At 35.9% G+C, this 19,624-nt stretch overlaps 1 protein-coding gene and 1 pseudogene across 2 annotated transcripts in view; both read left to right on the top strand.

Moving 5' to 3' along the window:
• The window catches only part of CCDC88A (coiled-coil domain containing 88A), a 110,347-nt gene that overhangs the window by 71,044 nt on the left and 19,679 nt on the right, over positions 1-19,624 (top strand). For both annotated transcript variants that reach the window (XM_028139897.2, XM_054728163.1), the window contains exons 16-23: positions 98-225; positions 1,215-1,356; positions 5,121-5,285; positions 8,963-9,124; positions 9,459-9,736; positions 9,962-10,105; positions 11,305-11,491; positions 16,085-16,230. In XM_028139897.2, the coding sequence (XP_027995698.2) occupies positions 98-225; positions 1,215-1,356; positions 5,121-5,285; positions 8,963-9,124; positions 9,459-9,736; positions 9,962-10,105; positions 11,305-11,491; positions 16,085-16,230 (1,352 nt within the window). The remainder of the gene's footprint in view (positions 1-97; positions 226-1,214; positions 1,357-5,120; positions 5,286-8,962; positions 9,125-9,458; positions 9,737-9,961; positions 10,106-11,304; positions 11,492-16,084; positions 16,231-19,624) is intronic.
• LOC103305618 (60S ribosomal protein L37-like) lies at positions 3,240-3,546 on the top strand (annotated as a pseudogene).

Genomic DNA, 19,624 nt, shown 5'->3' with positions numbered 1-19,624 from the left:
TGTATTCCCGGATGGTGGTAGTTAGAATCTTGGCTAAATTTCTTAGAAGTTTATGTTCTTGACACTTATGTGAGTTTTCCATTCTTTTTAAAATAAGGATTTGGTGAGTGAAAAATTGAAGACACAACAAATGAATAATGATCTTGAAAAATTAACCCATGAGCTTGAGAAGATAGGGTTAAATAAAGAGCGACTCTTACATGATGAGCAAAGTACTGATGACAGGTGAGTATTAAGTCACTGGTTCAATTCCCAGTCAGGGCACATGCCCGGGTTTCAGGCTCATTCCCCATTAGAGGGCATGCAGGAGGCAGCTGATCGATGGTTCTCTCATTAATGTTTCTTTCTCCCTCTCCCTTTCTAAAATCAATTTAAAAAAATGTTTAAAAAGTAAAAAATCAGGTAAAGACAGCCTAATACTGTCTAAGAAAAAAATGCTAAAATGTTATATAAATACAGTTTGTCACTGAGGTAACAGAAGATCTAAGGCTATAATTGCCTGTGAAAGTAGAATGAGACATTAACGACAAACAAACCTCTCTCTGGTGAAATATGCAATTTAAGCAAGTTATATTTTATTTGATTATGTGCTTTAAATGCCTCAATTCTTTCATTTATTATTTATTTTTAAATCTTTATTGTAGTATTACATATGTCCTTTTTTTTTTCTTTGACCCCTTCTAGCTCGAATTCTTCCCCCCCCCCCCCACTCCCACCCCAGGCCTTCACCACCCTATTGTCTGCATATACTTTATACCCTGAAGACAGAGTCTTCAGTGAGTTTCAAGTCTTAACTATGAGTATGTTCTTATATAAATACTTTACACTTAATAGTGTAGACAAGTGTTTGATAATATAATAATCCTTCACTTCCTATAGATTCTATTCTTATAAAACTAAAGTAAATATTTTGAAAAATATTTTGAGACTTATAAAACTAACAGAAATATAATGCCTGTTTGAGTATTAGATAATTTTTTCTTTTGACAACCTAGGCTATAATCGAAAGCTCTGTTTACTTAGTGATTTTTGTTTCTTCATTCCCAGGAATAGTTTAAGAGGGGGAGACTGGGGCAGTAAGAGGAGGATAATTTAATTTGACACTTAAATTATAAGATCTATTTATGGCACCAATATCTGTAGTCATAAATTATCTTTAAAAATAATTTTCTGACCTCCAGTAACAAACTTTTACTATTTTTGTACTTGGATAGTAGGTACAAACTTTTGGAATCAAAATTAGAATCCACTCTAAAGAAGTCCCTTGAAATAAAAGAGGAAAAAATTGCTGCTTTAGAAGCTCGATTAGAAGAATCCACAAATTATAATCAGCAATTGCGCCAAGAACTTAAAACAGTAAGTTATTTCCTTGGAAATAATTTTAATTGTTAAATATTTAGAGAGAAAATTATAAAATAAAAAATAATTATTTAATATTTTATTAATATTTTGTTTTTTTCTTAAATTCGAGTGTTCTTAAACAGATTTTTGCCATGTAATTTATGACAAACTGTATTTTGTCTATACACTGTAATTGACTCAATTCTATTTCATGTGTGTATGTCCCCCATGCAATTAGGAACATATCAGAATTGATATATTGGAATGGGGAAAAGGTGGGCTTATTTTATGGGTAAAAGCTCTCAGTGAGATACAGGCACTTTATTCTGACACCCTTTTCCTATTGAGAATCCAGGTAAAAGTTTGATAGGAAATTTGTACGTGTGAGAACACCAAGTAGTGGAAAATCATATGGCATGCTCTCATGAAGTTGAGGATATTTTTCCAGATCTATTTTCTTGTGATATTTAGAATTATTCGGTGAATTAAACAAAACTGTTTTCTCTACATGAATAAATTAAATATGAAAGGACTTGTCTATATTGAGTTAATATAATACTAGATTGGGAGTATCATATTCTGATTTCTTCTTCTTCTTATCATCTCTGCATTGCTCCTTGGAATGGTTTTATAGTAACTAAACATTAAAACTTGTAAGATTACTACAGGCCACATTTAGAACCATTTGACGCAGAACACTATAGGAAATGCAAGTAGCTAGCAGGGCACTGCCAGGTGTTCTTCACATGAGTTGTCTGAGAATCATCTTCCTACCAGATGGCAGTTCAGGTGCAAGTGAGATTCGTATTGGGTGTGCGTTGGAGCTGCCCTGGCTTTAAGACTTCATGCTCCACAGCAATGATCATCTCTTGCAACAACTCCAGAGGTATGGACTGAAGACCTCCATAAGTTGTTTCCAATTTTAAGAGTTGCTGCACTTAGAGAAGTTCAAATATATGGTTTCATGTTAGGTATTTATAGTTCTCTCAGTCCAAATACAATTTACCAATCAGGGATCTTATTTTCCTTCAGCAAACCTGCCTGCTAACATAGAACATTCCAATTTTATGAGGTTTCTGGAGAAAGTTAACTGGAGATGAATTTCTCAGGCAGAAAGGAAAAAGGTTTTGTTTCCTATTTGCCCTTACGATCATTGCTGGTATTCATCTCAGACATTACCATGAAACAAGTATTTATGTAGAAGAACTTCTAGAACTTTGTTTAATTAACATAAAGGATTATAAAAAAATAAAATAAAATTTGGTGCCAGATTTTATTAATCTGCTTTATTTCCTGATTTTTTTTAACCCTATTAAGCAGTATAACTAGGTTACAAGTAAAGTCAACTCATGAAGCTACTCAGCTAGAAAATAAGTGGGTTTGGATATGGGTTGGTATATATCTATTTCTAGTCTAAAAGATGGAGATTTAAAAATTCATCATTATCTTTACTTCCAGCCATTTTGGCATAACTACTATTGGACTAGCTTCCTGCCATAAACATGTATTCAGCTGTAATTATACTGTTCTAACTTTTAGTACTACACACGAAGAGGTATATCACTTCAAGATAGACTATGAAAGTTAAATATTAATAGTATAAGGTCTAAAGTAACTACAAAAATAGCATGACAGAGAGGTATGGCTAATATGCCAGCAAAAGAGATAAAATAGAATTACAAATAATCCAAAAGAAGGCAGAAAAATAAAAAAGGTGGAGCAAAGTACAGATTGGACAGATAGACAATAAATAGCAAATGGCGGGTTTAAATAAAATCATACCAGTAATCACATTAAATATAAAAGGTCTAATACCTCAGGTAAAAGTCAGAGATTAGTGGATTGGATAAAAATGCAAGTCCTACCTATATGCTGCCTCTAAGAAACCTGGAGTCTTTGGTCTCGGAGGCAGAAGCAAGATGACAAAGGGGACGTCATCGTTCGGCAAGCTCCGCAACAAGACGCACACTCTGTGCTGCCGCTGTGGCTCGAAGGCCTGCCACCTGCAGAAGTCCCCCCGCCAAGCGCACGAGGAAGTGTAGCGGGAGTGCCCGGGCTAAAGGACGAAACACTACCGTTACTGGTCGCATGAGGCACCTGAGAATTGTGTACCGCAGATTCAGGCATGGATTCCGTGAAGGAACAACACCTACACCCAAGAGGGCAGCTGGTGCCGCATCCAGTTCATCTGAAGGATTTCAATGATTAGTCTCACAATAAATCTCAGTTTAAAAAAAAGAAAAGAAACCTTGATGGAAAAACCTTGATGGAAAATGATATTTTATTTTTGCATGAACATAAATTAGAGATTCTGATTAATGATACATAAGGTAAAGAAGCCGTTTTTGAAGCTTAGTTGTAAAAATAATGGTCTGAAAATTAGAAGCTTTGAGTTTTTTTCTCATTTCTTCTTAATAATGGCATATGTCTATAACCTTTCTAAGACTAGGGGTGAAAAGACCCTGTGGGAAATTAACGTAAAATAGGAGACTAGAAATGATGTCACCCATCTATGTTATTAGGGTGTTAAAAGTAAGGGGGAGTGGGGAGCTGGATCCCAAAACACCTATTAGATCGCTTGCCAAGGTTTAAATTACATTCTATCTTGGCATCTTTTTCCTTTTGTCTCACATCATTATTTTCTAACTAAATCGTAGCAAATTTTATTGTTGAATTATAAGCTTTCTTAAGGTTTGCATTAAATGTTGAATTATTTCAAATATTTATCCTTGCCTTAATATAAAGTTTAGGTTAATTTAGAAGTTTATGATAAGTGTCTCCTAGGATAAACTAGTAATTCAAGATAAGTATAACAATAATCATTTCCAATTGAAGAGAGCTATTTAAGTTAATCAGCAATTTTGGTAATGTAAGATGATCAAGTTGCTAGTTTTGAGTTGGCTCTCTTAAAGTAGGATCTGGTTGTAGTCATACCAGAAAACCTTGGATTGCTCACTCTTCATAAAATAAATTACAGTAATTATATGTGATAGATGAAGGTCTCAATAAAGAAATCACTAATTTATTTAACACAGCTTATTCTGGGCAATATATCCTTCATAAAAGGGCAAGTGTCTACATATAGATACTTCCTCAATTTTAATTTAGATCTCTTTTTAAGAGGAATAAATACTGTGTCAGATCTTTATTTGTTGTTTATATGGGGATCTCAGAAATCTCTAAATCAGCTATAGATAGAGCTCTAAAAACAGTTGCTATTATTAACAGCACATCTTGATCTTCAGCAACATTTTTATCATAAACAATAGGATATGTAATTAGAGAATATATTGTAGGAGCATTACACATAAAAAAATATATTTGCCCTAGCTGGTTTGGCTCAGAGGTTAGAGTGTTGGCCCAAGGACTGAAGCGTGGTGGGTGCTGGGGCATGTACATCAGTTGCAGGCTCAATCCCCGGTGCCAGTCAGGCACATGCAGAAGGCAACCAATTGATGTATCTCTCTCACATCGATGTTTCTCTTTCTCCCCCTCCCTTCCACTCTCTCTAAAAAGCAATAGAAAAAGATCCTCGGGTGAGGATTAACAAAAATGAAAAAAAGAAGAATATATTTACTATTTCTAAGAGGGAAGGATTTGTATTTTACAGAGCATAAATTGTGATTATGATAATAATGATAATTATACATATTATTTACCATATTTTTAGATAAAGTGTGTCTCACATTCACCAGACCAGTGCAGAGTCAAATTAATAGTAAGAAGCAGAATTTGGATGATTTATTTTCCCCATTAAAATATTTTAAATTAAATTTTAGGTGAAAAAGAATTATGAAGCCCTTAAACAGAGACAAGATGAGGAAAGGATGGTACAGAGCCCTCCTTCCGCTTCCAGTGAAGATAACAAATGGGAGCGAGAAAGTCAAGAAACAACCAGAGAGCTTCTGAAAGTTAAAGACAGATTGATTGAAGTAGAAAGAAATGTAAGTATTTTTAAATTTTTAGTAGGAATAAGGATTTTTAGAAGTAATGTGTAACTCAGAAAATGTATCTAATCTGGTTTTGTAGCTTTGTTCATTTAATACTTTCTTGACCGATTTATTTTGTAATATGAATAAAGACTGAAGAACTCATAATTTACTTTTCTCCATCACCCTCACACAAGACCATCAGTAACCTTTATCTACTCTGTCTTGAAAATATACCCAAACCCATTTTCTTTCTCTCCATCTTTGCTGCCACCTCAGTTGCAGGCTCAAGGTAGCATCATCTGTCATCTGGACTATTAAAATATGGTCCTAACTGGCCCTACCTTTTCCATTTCTGGCCCAATCTAACCCATTCTCAACACAGTAGGCAGTTATTTTTTAAAACATATTCCAAACCATGTTACTTTCATACTTAAAATCTTCAATAGCTTCCCATTTTAATTAGAATAAAATCCAGATTCTTTGCTATGTCCTGTAAGATCCTTCCTGACATTGTCCTGCCTGACCTTATACCATACCACGTTTCTACCCACTCAGTTTATTAATCTGGAGATAATATTATCTGTTAATATCTGAAAAACACAAAACAATGCCTGGCACATAATTAAATTAGTTCTAGTGATATTGGCATTTTTCTTCTTGTTCCTACCTCTGGCCTTTCTGTTTGCCTCCCCTGCTGGCTGGCTTCCCTCAGAATTCATGTCTCATGTCACATACCACCTGCAAGATTTCTTCCTTGATCCCTTTCCCCAGCTTAAACCGTTCTTCACTATCACATCACTGCCTTATTCAGCTTCTTCATAGCACTTTTCACTTATGAAATGACATTATTTTGTTCATTTATTTGTTCTCTACCTTCTGAAAAAAAGCTCCTTGAAAGCAGGTAGCTTGTCTTTCATTTTCACCACTGCCTTCAGTATGTAGAATAATGCCTCTTAGATAGCAGACACTTTGCTGAATGAGTTACATATTTGACAATAAACAATAATTGAATGAATTCAACAAACATCCTACAAATATGAATAAGCTTTAGGAACTTGCCTGCTAACAAGTAAAATAGTTGTGGTTGTTATTGTTTTTTAATATAACATGAATTAAAAGCTTTAAGCCATAAAGCCAAAAATTAATACCTTATACCTTTGATTCCTACTTTCTCATCCAAAAGTAATTACTGTAAATATCTTTCCCAGAAAACTGTTTGTGATTTACCTATATATAGAAGTATATTTCTTTTACAGTTTTACACCTGTAGATAATAGAATATCTATTTTTAATTATTCAGTAATATATGCATATGTACCTCTATTGTTTAGATTAATAATTATACCTCGAACACTTTGGCTGGCATATAAAGTCCTATAAGATAAATCTCTTTCCCATTGACTTCCTTTATAAATTTCCACTGGGGAAAAAGTTACTTGGTTCTCATACTTTAGCCATTTTAGATAATGGGTTTATAAAGATGGCTAGCCCAATTATATTAGACGGATAATTTTTGTGTCTCTGCCAGTATATTTGCTAACTACATACTTTCCTATTGTAAATTTTTCCTGCTCTGAGATATCCTTTCTACTCTTAGCTATCTCATCTGTTCATTACATACTATAGGAATTTTTGTTATTTCTAGGATCATTAGAGCTTGTATATTTTGATTTCTAAAGAGCTGAACTACAATAGTACTTAACATATCCAAGGGAAAAATCGTTTACTTTTCTTCCCTTGGATATGTTTTCTAGGCCCTGGCTGGTTTTGCTCAGTGGCTAGAGCATCGGCCTGTGGACTGAAGGATCCCAGGTTTGATTCCTGTTGGGGCCACATGCCCGGGTTGTAGGCTCGATCCCCAGTAGTGTGCATAAGGCAGCCAATCAATGATTCTCTCTCATCATTGATGTTTCTATCTCTCTCTCTCCCTCTCCCTTCCTCTCTGAAATCAATAAAAATATACATATTTTTAAAAAGATGGTATTCTAAGTCAGTATTCTATATTTTTTCAGTATATTTTTTTTATCCTTTGTATTTGAACAAATGAACACAAGAAGTTCAGTATCAAGAACATCTTTGAAACATTTTGGTTCTTCAGCTTTGATTTTTATGGTATATGTGGGTTAAATCCTGACTTGTCTTTTATACAGTGACGTAGTATATATAAAATGAAACCCTATCGAGTGAATATTATTGTTGTCCCCCAAATGTAGATAAGATAAAAGTAATTTGTTGGGATTCAGTTGTAACTTTTTTGTTGTTTTTGTTGTTAATCCTCATCCAAGGATATATATATTTTTAAATATTTTTTATTGATTTCAGAGAGGAAGGGAGAGGGAGAGAAAGATAGTAACATCAGTGATGAGAGAGAATCATCGATCGGCTGCCTCCTGCACACGCCCTACTGGGGATTGAGCCCGCAACCCGGGCATGTGCCCTTTACCAGAATCGAGCCCAGGACCTTTCAGTCCGCAGGCTGGCACTCTGTTCACTGAGCCAAACTGGCTAGGTCACCCAAGAGTATTTTTTCATTAATTTTTTAGAGAGGGAGAGACTGAGAGAAACAACCATGTGAGAGAGACTCATCCATTGGTTGCTTCCCACATGGCCCCGGCCAGGGCTGGGGATTGAGCCTGCAACCAAGGTATATACTCTTGACAGGAATCAATCAAACCCAGGACCCTTCAGTCCGCTGTCTGATGCTCTATCCACTGAGCCATACCAGCTATAGCTCAGTTGTAACTTTTTATGCATGTTGCAATTATATGTAAATTCTGGTCTTTTGTATATTAAAAATTTTTAATTTGGTTTTCTAGAGGATTCTTTGTTTATACTTTTTGATGCTATGTTATTTATATGTTGTTTAGAAGTAATCCTGAAAATATAATATTCATGACAAACATTTTAATATTTAGAACATTAACTATGATTTGCACAGTAATTCAACTGTTTAACTATAAAACTGAATTATGGCCATATGTACTGGAAAAATTGAAAATGGTATGTTTTGTTTGGATTTGCTCTAGAAGTCCTATAGATGAAATAGAGCTTTAGTGGGTGTTTTATACCGTGAAAAATAATTATTAAAGAAAATATGTAATATCTGTTAGGTTTGTAGGCACTAAAATTTTTAAACAGATGGTTAAGACTGTTTCTACTTGTCTTCCAAATATTTGTGTTTATAAAATACTTAGTTATGTTGCTATCCTTGTGACCACCACATATCTATCTGTCTGTCTATCTATCTGTCTATCTATCTATCTATCTATCTATATTTGCCTTTGGGCATTTAGAAAAGAAGCACTCCATTGACTAGAAACGCCCCACTCATTCTGGACACACTGGGCACTTTTGAGCAGCATGAAAACCATACAACCGACAGTCACATTCTTGTTTTTTGTGTTAGTCAATATATTTAGAATGGAGTATTTTATTTTTCAGATATTATAAAGCAGACAGACACAAATACAGTAGTCTATTCAGATTTTACGATTATTGCTTTCTTTTTCTTAGATTAAATATCTGTTTACAATTTGGGATAGAGGGAATATTTTCTTTTCTCTTTTAAGATTGTTAGGGTTGTTTTTTATTACAGTGGTAAAAAATACTTGTACAAAATGCCAGTATCTGTTAAATAGAAATAGTTTGATGTTGTTTTTATTTATAATATGTGTGTTTTCTTTATTAAGAATGCTACACTACAAGCAGAGAAGCAAGCACTGAAAACTCAACTGAAGCAACTTGAGACACAGAACAATAATTTGCAGGCTCAGATTCTTGCACTTCAGAGGCAGACAGTGTCATTACAAGAGCAGAATACTACTCTTCAAACACAGAATGCCAAGCTTCAGGTTGTAATGTAATATTTGGGGCATATGCAACAAAGTCTTGAATTATGCTATTAAAATAATTCAAGCTAAAACATATATATGATATAGATCCCCTAATATACATCATATATATATATATACTAGTATATATATAATAACACCTACCAAAAATCAAAATTAAATGGTAATCTTGTTCTTTGGGACACAAAAATTTAAATTTTCTCAGTATAATGTGCATATATCTGCTTTGATTTATTTAAACTTCTTAAAGTTAATGTAATCTTATTTTTAAAAAACACAAAAGAACAATATAAGCTATTTTCCTTATGTCTGATAACAATATACATTCTTATAGGTTGAAAATTCCACACTTAATTCCCAAAGTACCTCTCTTATGAACCAGAATGCACAACTCCTAATCCAGCAGTCTTCCTTAGAAAATGAAAATGAGTCTGTAATCAAAGAGCGAGAAGACCTGAAATCTCTCTATGATTCTCTGATCAAAGATCATGAGAAACTGGAACTTCTTCATGAACGGCAGGCTTCAGAGTATGAATCTCTCATTGCTAAACATGGAACTCTAAAGTCTGCCCACAAAAATCTTGAGGTGGAGCATAAAGACCTCGAAGATCGGTAATTTATTATATTTTCTGTGTTTTTAATTTAACACCTATTTACTTTGGGTAATAAAGTAAATGTTGAGTTAAACACATCTAAGAGATTATGTAGGAAATTTATATAAACTTACATGTTTTGTGATACTGGTGGCATGTAATAAATTACTCTTATTTTTTCATTTTAAAGTATTTTTTCCCTTGAGGAAATATTATAAACCAAATATCTAACTTTTCCCCCCAGTTATAACCAGTTACTAAAACAGAAAGGACAATTGGAAGATTTGGAAAAAACACTGAAAGTAGAACAGGAAAAAATGCTGCTTGAAAACAAAAACCATGAGACTGTAGCTGCAGAATACAAGAAACTTTGTGGTGAAAATGATAGGTAATAAATATTTATATATTTTAGTTTTGTATTATTATTCATTACATCCAAAGTGTATACTACCTCTTTGCAATACTGTCCATAAATTAGAATTTTAAAATCAGACGCCAGCATAAGTAAATTACCAACAAAACCCTGCAGCTAGTTATAGAATGGCTCAGACAAAAATCTAGATCTCCTTTTCTCTCTATTCAACTAATTAAGCTTTTTTTTTAATCCTCACCTGAGGATATGCTTAGAGAGAGGGAAGGAGGGGGAGAGGATGAGAGAGAGAGAAAAAAACATCTAACAGTTGCCTTCTTTATGCTCCCCGATGGGATCAAACCCACAGTCCAGGTATGTGCCCTGACGGGGAAGTTAACCAGCAACCTTTCAGTGACAGGACAGAACTCTGCCAACTGAGCCGTTCAGGCTGGGCCAAATAATTTAAGTTTTTAAGCCACATTATATAGTGAAATTTTTGTACCTTGACAGCATTTGCATATTTTATTAAGACAGAATGTTGTAATGGACCTGATTCTTTATGTCTTTCTCTTTTTTTTGCTAGTCTGGTATCCCAATTCCTGTTTTTTGAAGTTGCTACAAGTGAGCAACCTTATGATTTTCTAGCTGATTTATTCATACTTTTATTTTTAACAATCTTAGATATTAATAGCCTCCTATTGCCATGGAGCAATTCTTTTTTAACTTGAAGCCTTGGGAAAATCAAAATTTGCCACTGGTAATCAAGTTACTCCATAAGGGTACATTTTCAAGTTTTTTTAGAAACCTTTGAAAAGTTTAAGCAGCCTAAACCAACCAAGCATGTCAAACTCGCGGCCGGCGGGCTGCATGCCTCATTTATTTGGCCCGTGTTAGCTTTTGAGTTTGATATGCTTGGCCTAAACATTTGCACTGCACTTATATTGCCATAGCTGAAGTGCTGAAAGGCAGCACACAAAATTTTGCATGTCTTTACATCCTCAACATATTTAAGTGCTGAGAGATTTCATTTCAAGGAAAGAAAGTACTCAATTTTTAAAAAATCTAGTTTTTACAAAATAGAAACTGATTCTTGATCAGTGTAGTAATTGGCAGAAGAATTCTTTATATTCTCTAAGTATGTCTGAATGTGATTTACAGCATTTTCACATTATGTAAATGACAATGAAAGCTATTAAGAGAATTTGATTCTATTCTATTACGATTTCTAATTATAGGTTGAATCATACATATAATCAGCTTTTAAAAGAAACTGAAGTTTTACAAACCGACCATAAAAACTTGAAAAGTCTTCTAAATAATTCCAAACTGGAACAAACAAGATTAGAAGCTGAATTTTCAAAGCTGAAGGAACAATACCAACAGTTGGACATTACATCCACCAAGCTAAATAACCAGTGTGAGGTGAGCTTTAACAAATTTAATCACTGTCTCCCTTCTGTTAAGCATGCAGACACATCTAAAAACTAAACAGTGATATTATAATGACCAGCAGTATATATTTAGTGGGGTGTTTCTAAAAGAATTGGTCAGGGATAATTGAAATTCATAAGTAATTCAAAAAACTTTATTATTAATTTCAATTTTTTTATTGTTAGTTTAAACTTATATGTTCAGGTACTTTTACTATATATAAAACCATTTTTATTATTATAAAAAATGTTACTGGCCACCTGGCATGTACTAGTAAACTAAATAGGTAAAACTCTCTCCCCCTGTATAGTTTATATTCTGGTGGAAGGAAAAAGACAACATAATAAATAAGTGAAATACATAGTGTATATGTAACATAGTTTTGTTACATATGGCTGCGTAGCAAATTACCCCAAAACTTAGTGATATAAAACAATTATTTATTATGCTCACAGATTCTGTGGGTGGGAATTTGGACAGGTACAGGGAGCCAGTTTGCCTCTGCTCCACTTGCCCCTGGGCCCTCGGCTGGAAGATGGAAAGGCTGGGTGCAGGCTGGTGGTGGATGCTGGCTATCAGCTGGAGGGAGGTATCAGTTTCCTCTCATGGGTGGTTATTTGCTTTCTCACAACATGGTCAGAACCAGACAAAAACAATTTTGTATTAATGGTTAAGCCTCAGAAGTCATGCAGCATCATTTCCCCTGCATTCTAGTCATTGAGGCATCTAAGTCCTGTCCAGATTCAAGGGGAAGAGAAATAGACTCAGTCTCTTGATGGAGAAAAGCAAGGTCTGGAAAAGCACATGGACTAAAAATACTGGTGTAACCATTTTGAAAATTAGCCTGCAACATATGGTATGTTACAAAGTGATAAATTATGTGCAAGTACAAATGGAGTAGGGCAAAGGGGGGTAAGGACTACCAGGGAGGGGGATAAGGGAGTGCAGATTGAAATTTTAACTAGGCATCATTGAACAAAGATTTGAAGGAGATTAGGCTATTATTATGTGGATATCTGGGAAAAGAATATTCCAGGCAAACAGCCAATACACTGACCCTAAGGCCAGGGGAATTCTGGTGTGTTTGAGGAACACTCAAGGAGGCCCGTGTGGCTGGAATGGAATGAGCAAAGGGGAGAGTAGTAGGAGTGAGATCAGAGATGTGCGTGTGCCAGATATGTTGCCATATAGGCCATTGTAAAAACAAACAAACAACTTTGACTTTTATTCTGAATAAAATTGGGAGCCATTGGAAGGTTTTAAATAGAAATGACATTATGCCTACGTATACAGTTTTATTCTTAATGTAATTTCATGGCTGTTACAATGGTTTGATAAAGTGCTAAATGTTTTGAAATATAAAAATGATACTGAAAGTCTTAGATCACCCTTAAATTTTATGGTTGGTACTTAAATAACTGGTTTGAATATAGTTTAACACCTGAATTTCATGGAACTTTTAGGGAACCAGCACTTAAGCAAACCCTTAAATAGAGTTAGGAATAGACTGTATAAGAAAAGTAATACCTAAAAGCTTTTTGTATTAAATTATAAACCAATAGGAAGAAAAATTAGTTTGAAAGCATATACAGGGTGGGGCAAAAGTAGGTTTTCAGTTGTGCATATGGAAAAGTTAGTATAATAATTAGTAAATAATAATACAAGAATAAACTCTGTGTTTCATGTACTTACAACTATAAACCTACTTTGCCCCACTCTGTACAATTTAAATACTCAAAGCTTACAATGTATAGAACATTCATTCTGCCTGTGATTTATAAAAGTCTTAAGTAAAATATGATTGGGGTAATGAACTTACAAAATGGTAGAGAAGCATGAAGAATTAACTCCCCAAGAAACAATAAAATTTGACAAAACTGTCAAAAATTATCATTTTAGTACTGTGAAACTCATGCAGAAGCAAACAACAAATTGAGAAGCATTTATTAAAAACTGCTCACCTTTGGGTAGGAGCTATAGTTGTCTGAGGCAATGTGACTTCTCCCAGTCTCATTCCCTCCCCCTCTCTTAGTTTCAGTACCTGGTAGTTCTGCCTGGGTGCAGGGCAATCCATGAAAAGCAGTACCTTTGCTACTGGAGGGGACTGGCTTGATTTGAGCAGAGCACAGAAAAGCCCCAGGCCCAGGAGAGCTGTCAAAGGCTAACTCTCAGATAGCCTGAGGTTGAAATATTGGTTGGGACAAAGTAACAGATCAGCAAACTTGTCAGAAATGTTATTGTGAGATCCAAGCAATGAGACAGTCAGCCATAGTGGGTCTTGATAATGTCCCACATGTCACTAGTGGTCTGGAAGACTGCCTAGGAGAGACCAGAAAGAGTCCTTCGCTACCCCCTAACCCTGGCTGATTGTCCCAACTTCAGATGTTAACCCTTGGCTATGGGCTAAGTCACATAACATAATTTAGAGAGAGTAAAAAAATGAATCTGTATCTTTGTAGGAAGGAATAGTGATAGGAAGAGAGCACAATGAGTGTTTTTGGAATACAGTTAATATGCTGCTTCTTGCTAGGGGTGCTGGTTTCACACATGTTCACTTTGAAAAAAATTTTTAATTGATTTTTAGAGAGAGAGGAAGGGGGGGGAGGAGAGAGAGAGAGAGAAAGAAACATCAATGCAAGAGCTGAACATTTTATCGGCTCCGACACACCCCCTACCGGGGACCATACCTCAACCACCCTGGCATGTGCCCCAACTGGGAATCGAACCAGCAACCCTTTGTTGCACAGGACAAAACCCAACCAACTGAGCTACACTGGCCAGGGCCATGTGTTCACTGTAATACTTCATTGAGCTGTATATATACTTAAAAATTATTTTCATATGTATATATGTTTTAACCAGTGTCTGTTGACATAATGCTGTATAACAATAATAATGGACAGTAAATATTTTATTTATTTATTTATTTATTTATTTATGGATAGTAAATACTTATTTTTGCTCATGAATCTATGGGTCAGTTGAACAGATGTGCTGATCCATGAATTGCTGTGTAGGCCAAGATTAGTTGATCATAGTCGGACTTGCTCCTGCATCTGCGGGTATTTGGCATGTACTCTGAGGGCTGGCTGGTCTAGGGGGGCCCCAGCTAGCATAACTTCCCTGTTTACTCGGTCTCTCATCCTCCAGCAGGATTTCCAGAGACTGCGTGTAGGCACATAAGGCCTCTTGAGATCTGGGCTTGGAACTGTCACACAATCACTTCCATCTCGTCTCTTGGCCAAAGGCATTCCAAATACAGGAAGAGAGAAAATAGATTCCTTTTTTTGATGGGAAGAGTGAGAAGTCACATTGTAAGAGGATATACATATAGGAAGGAGGATAACTGGATTCAATTTTGCAATGAATCTGCCACATGTTATATTTCAATTTAATATATAGATAAATGAAAGAAACTTAGCACAATGTTGGCAGTTGTTAGATCTAGATGGCTGTTTATGTTATGGATAGTCATAAATAGCTTTTCTATAGGTTTTATTTATTGATTTGAGAGAGAAAGAGAGGAAGGGAGAGAGAGAGAGACACACACACACACACAGACATCGCTTTGTCCCACTCATTTATGCATTCATGGTTGATTCTTGTATGTGCCCTGACCAGGGATTGAACCTGTAACCTTGGCATGCTGAGCTGATGCTCTATTCAACTGACCTACTCAGCTAGGGCCTTGAGAATTTTTTAAATGTTTGTTTTCTTTATCTTATTACTTTTGGAGGAAAGATAATTATTGGCATATATTTTTTTTAAAATACAGATCTCTGAGCTCTACTCCAAAACTGCTGAATTCAAATGCTAGCACCCAGAAATCTACATTTTTAAAAATATACTTTATAAGTGATGTTAAATTTTGAGAATCACTACTGTGGGCTTTCTGACTTCTGTTGGAACCGCTGGCCTAACTAAAGCATATTTCCTTCCAAATTCTGTTTAAAGAAAAAGCAGCCCAATGCTGCTGGCAGCCCAACTACAGGTAACATGAGCTACCAATCATTGACACGATTAACTGCCTCCTTTGTTCAAGCCACAAAAAGTATATAGCAACTTATAAGGTTCCTTGAAAACAGTGGTTGAAGGAAGAAGGAGGTTTATTAAGTATCTGTTGGGTGACATAAGCATGACACCAGGTACTTTACATGTATTATTTAATCTTTGCAAAAATCTTACAGGATGGGATTATCCTAATTTCATAGATGAGGCTATTGAAGCTCAGAGAATTAACTAACTTGTTCAGTGTTTCATAGCTACTTAGAAGGCCAGAGATTTGAATCTAGCTTTCAGAGTATAAGTTAAACAATTTTTAAGAAAGCAGTGTTTTTGGAACTAATTTGTGATAAGCCCAATGTTGGTGAGAATTATGAAAACATAGATGTATAGCATATAACTCAGTTCTTTAGCTGTCATTATTACTAAACTAACCACTCACATTCTGACCAAAGTGTGACCATCTAATTATTCAAATAGCAGGAGATAGAAGTCTGTGAAGTACTCTATTTTTCAGATGTTTTGGGTGATTTATGTTAAATGTAAATGTTGATATTTTAAAAAATAACTATTTTTCAACAGTTGCTAAGCCAACTTAAAGGAAATTTAGAAGAAGAAAATCGGCATCTACTAGATCAAATCCAGACATTAATGCTGCAGAACAGAACACTGTTGGAGCAGAATATGGAAAGCAAGGATCTTTTTCATGTTGAACAAAGACAGTACATGTAGGTACCAAATAATTTTGCACTTTGAAATATTAGTTATGATTTTATATTGTAAATTCTGGTGGCAGAGAAAACTTAATCTAATTTTTTTTGTTTTTCAACATTATTATTTCCACATATATTTTTTCAAATGCTTATGTCTCAGGCTCTATGCTGATAACCAGAAATACTATCATGAAAACATGGGTACTGCTCTTAAGGAACTAGTAATATAAAGTGAGAAATACAAATAATTGCCATAATGGAAGTATGTGTAGGAGGCATAGAAATATAGCATCCTTAGTCTGGGAGCAGTAAGGTGGACTTGCCAAAGTTGGTCGCTTGAGCCAAGACTTAGGGGTTCAGTAGGAGTTCACCTGTGACGACATACAAGATCAATAAATCAGCAAAAGCAAAACACAGCAGTGTGATGAAAGTGTGTTATGTTATGCTACAGGCTCTAAAAATTTATAAAAAATTTATAAAATTTTTCTTAACTGGAGCAAAATTAAGGAAGGAGGAACAGCAGAGAAGTGGTAAACTGTCGCTCAAGAGTCACTTCACAAAGGTTTTTCTATGCCACACAAAAAAGTTGCTGAAAAATTTGAACAAGAGAGTAATAAGATCAGGTCTGCATTAAAAAACACAACATTGATGGCATTTTAGAGTATGGATTGAAGGTTATGAGAATAGAGATAAGAAATAAGTTTTATGAAAGCTGTTGCAATAATCTAGTGAAAAATAATTCACAAGCAGTGGTATTTGAGATGAAATACAAGAGATATGTGAGAAATAGAATTGACAGGGCTTCACTGTTGCTAAGTTGTGTTTCCATGATGTGTGGAAGAAGCTGGTAAAATCAGGATTTTGGCCTGGGCAGCTCAGTGTATAGTCTTTATATTACACCACGATCCATATTTACTAAATTCTTCTCTTCCCCTCGTCACTAAATGAGAAGCCGCATAGTATAATAGAAAGCACAGATGATGAAATCAGACAGCTCCTAAAATTCAAATCCCAATTCTTCCAGTCACTAGTTATGTGACCATAAACTAGCTACTTCATTTCTTTGATCATTGGTTTGTTTTTCTCCAAAATACCTCTAGGATTATCCTAAGGAGTAAATAAAATAATGTCATGATGTACGTGATGGTGAGCCAGGGCATATATGAAACTAGGATACATGATACATTTTTGAAGCATTGCTTTTATTATAAAATTTGGGGCAGAGAACATTATTTTTATATTAATACATAGATATATCATGGAGCAAAGGCAGAGTTGCATGAACTTTTAAGATAAATGCAAAACTTCAAAGAAATTTCACACTCGTGGCTGGCCGCTTTGGACTATACCTTCAGTCCTGTCAGGGGTAGGAATACCTTTACTCTCTGCCATAAGAGGCATTTTAGCTTAAGCAGTGAGTATATCTAAAGCTCTTGGCATTTGAGTTTCCTGTCTTTTAAGCAGAGGCATTATCCAAAGCTTATCTTAGTATTCTGATCTTTGGTGACTAATCCATTTCTAGGGTTTTAGTGGTTGTATCTATATATTGACTTCAAATATTAGTGTTTGACATTTAAAATTAAAATATCCCTCTTGCAAGTCAGACATTTCTGCCTGAATGCCTGTGCCCCATTGTCCCAGCAGGAGTGCCAAAGAACAGGTAGTCCCGAGAATTTGGAGGTACCTGATAATATTTCAACAGGAAAAAGGAGAAAAGAATAGGGAAGTTTAGGCTGTCTTCTGTTTGTGCTGTGGTATAATTTGTGGGGAAGCACGGCACTTGGTTGGAATGTGTGTAAGGAGGATTCTCCAAAAAGTCAGGGTCCTCTGAGGGGACCTTGCTGAAGGTGGCAGCCCCTACCTTGACTTTTTCAAACAAGTCCGATCCCCAGGTATTTTGCTAGAATCGATATGTTGAGTCTTTAAGACCCGATCTTGTAGAAGCATGTGCTTTCTCAAGAATACTTACGCTGCTGATTATACCTAGAGGTTAATTTTAGTTCAAGCTGTTGTGACAATAAAAGCCTAAGAAGGCAGGCGAACAAGCCCCTTAGCCTTCTCTTTCACAGAAACGTGTGTCAGAGTAATCTGTTCATCCATCACTCAGGGTCTCCTGGTCAGCCCCGGCAATAACTGTTGGCAACTTGCATTCGTTCACAAAGCATCCTCTTCCATATACTCTCTCAAATCAGTTGCTTCCAGTTCCCACTACCCTAATGCTACCTTACCTCTCAACTAGACTACCCATTAGCCTCCTGAATGCTTTCTGTACCTCCATCCTTTCTGATATATCCTCTTCTATCATTGGGTTACGGTACCTAAAGCAAATATTCTATAATGTCACTTTTTAATGAAACCGTCAATAATTCTGGTTTCCTGTTGAGCAGAATCTTAACCCAAAACTCCCTCACTTCTTCCCTTCAGCTAAACTGCTTAATTTGGCATTCTTGTCTTTCCCTTTCAGTCTATCTAATATGGCCTTGTTCTTCATGAGGCTTTTCTTTCTTTATTTTAATCCTCACCTGAGGACATTGTCATTGATTTTTAGAGAGAAGGGGAGGGGGAGAGAGAGAAAGAAAGAAAATTAATGTGAAAGAGAAACATAAATCAGTTGCCTCCTGGGCTGGGGATCGAACCCGCAACCTAGTATGTGCCCTGACTGGGAATTGAACCTGAGACCTTTTGGTGTGTGGGCTGACACTCCCACCAACCCAGGCACATCAGTCAGGGCAGTGAGGCTTTTCTTTGGTTATTCAGGATGGAAATATTTTCCATTTTATAAGTTTCTCTTGAACTCGCATAGTACTTTTGTTTTGGAACGGCTTCTGCTTTTAGAGAGTTCATTTTACTTTTACTTTAGTCTATGATCTGTGATTGTTCTCTGTATAATATATACTACCAAGAACATAAACATGAGACTGAGCTGTGGTGAAACTAGTATATTCCTACATTGTTGAAGGGAGAATGTAATTCTTTACAAGTAACTTAAGTTTAAGTAATTCTGCCACAAAGGAAAACATCTGTTTGTGTGAAGATGCAGTTGCAAGATTATTACTAGAGGCCCGGTGCACAGATTCATGCACCAGTGGGGTCCCTTAGCCTGGCCTGCGCCCTCTCCCAATCCGGGACTCCTCAGAGGATGTAGTAGTGCGCCAAGCAGCAGGTGGCCAGGGAGGAGCCTGAGCCTGGCCTGTACGACCCACTGCTCCTGTTCATCCTGGCCCCGCTGCACCTGCCACTGCGCCTGCCACTCAGTAGAGCTGCCATGGAGGCGGGAGAGGCTCACGCAGCCTCTGCGCTAGCCAGCCGTGAGCCTGGTGGCGTTCCCACTGTGGGAGCACACAGACCACCAGGGAGCAGCTCCTGCATTGAGTGTCTGCCCCCTGGTGGTCAGTATGCATCATAGCGA

This window comes from Eptesicus fuscus, chromosome 16 (genome assembly GCF_027574615.1).
Source record: "Eptesicus fuscus isolate TK198812 chromosome 16, DD_ASM_mEF_20220401, whole genome shotgun sequence".
Taxonomy (NCBI): Eukaryota; Metazoa; Chordata; class Mammalia; order Chiroptera; family Vespertilionidae; genus Eptesicus; species Eptesicus fuscus.
This window is presented reverse-complemented; position numbering and strand designations above follow the sequence as displayed.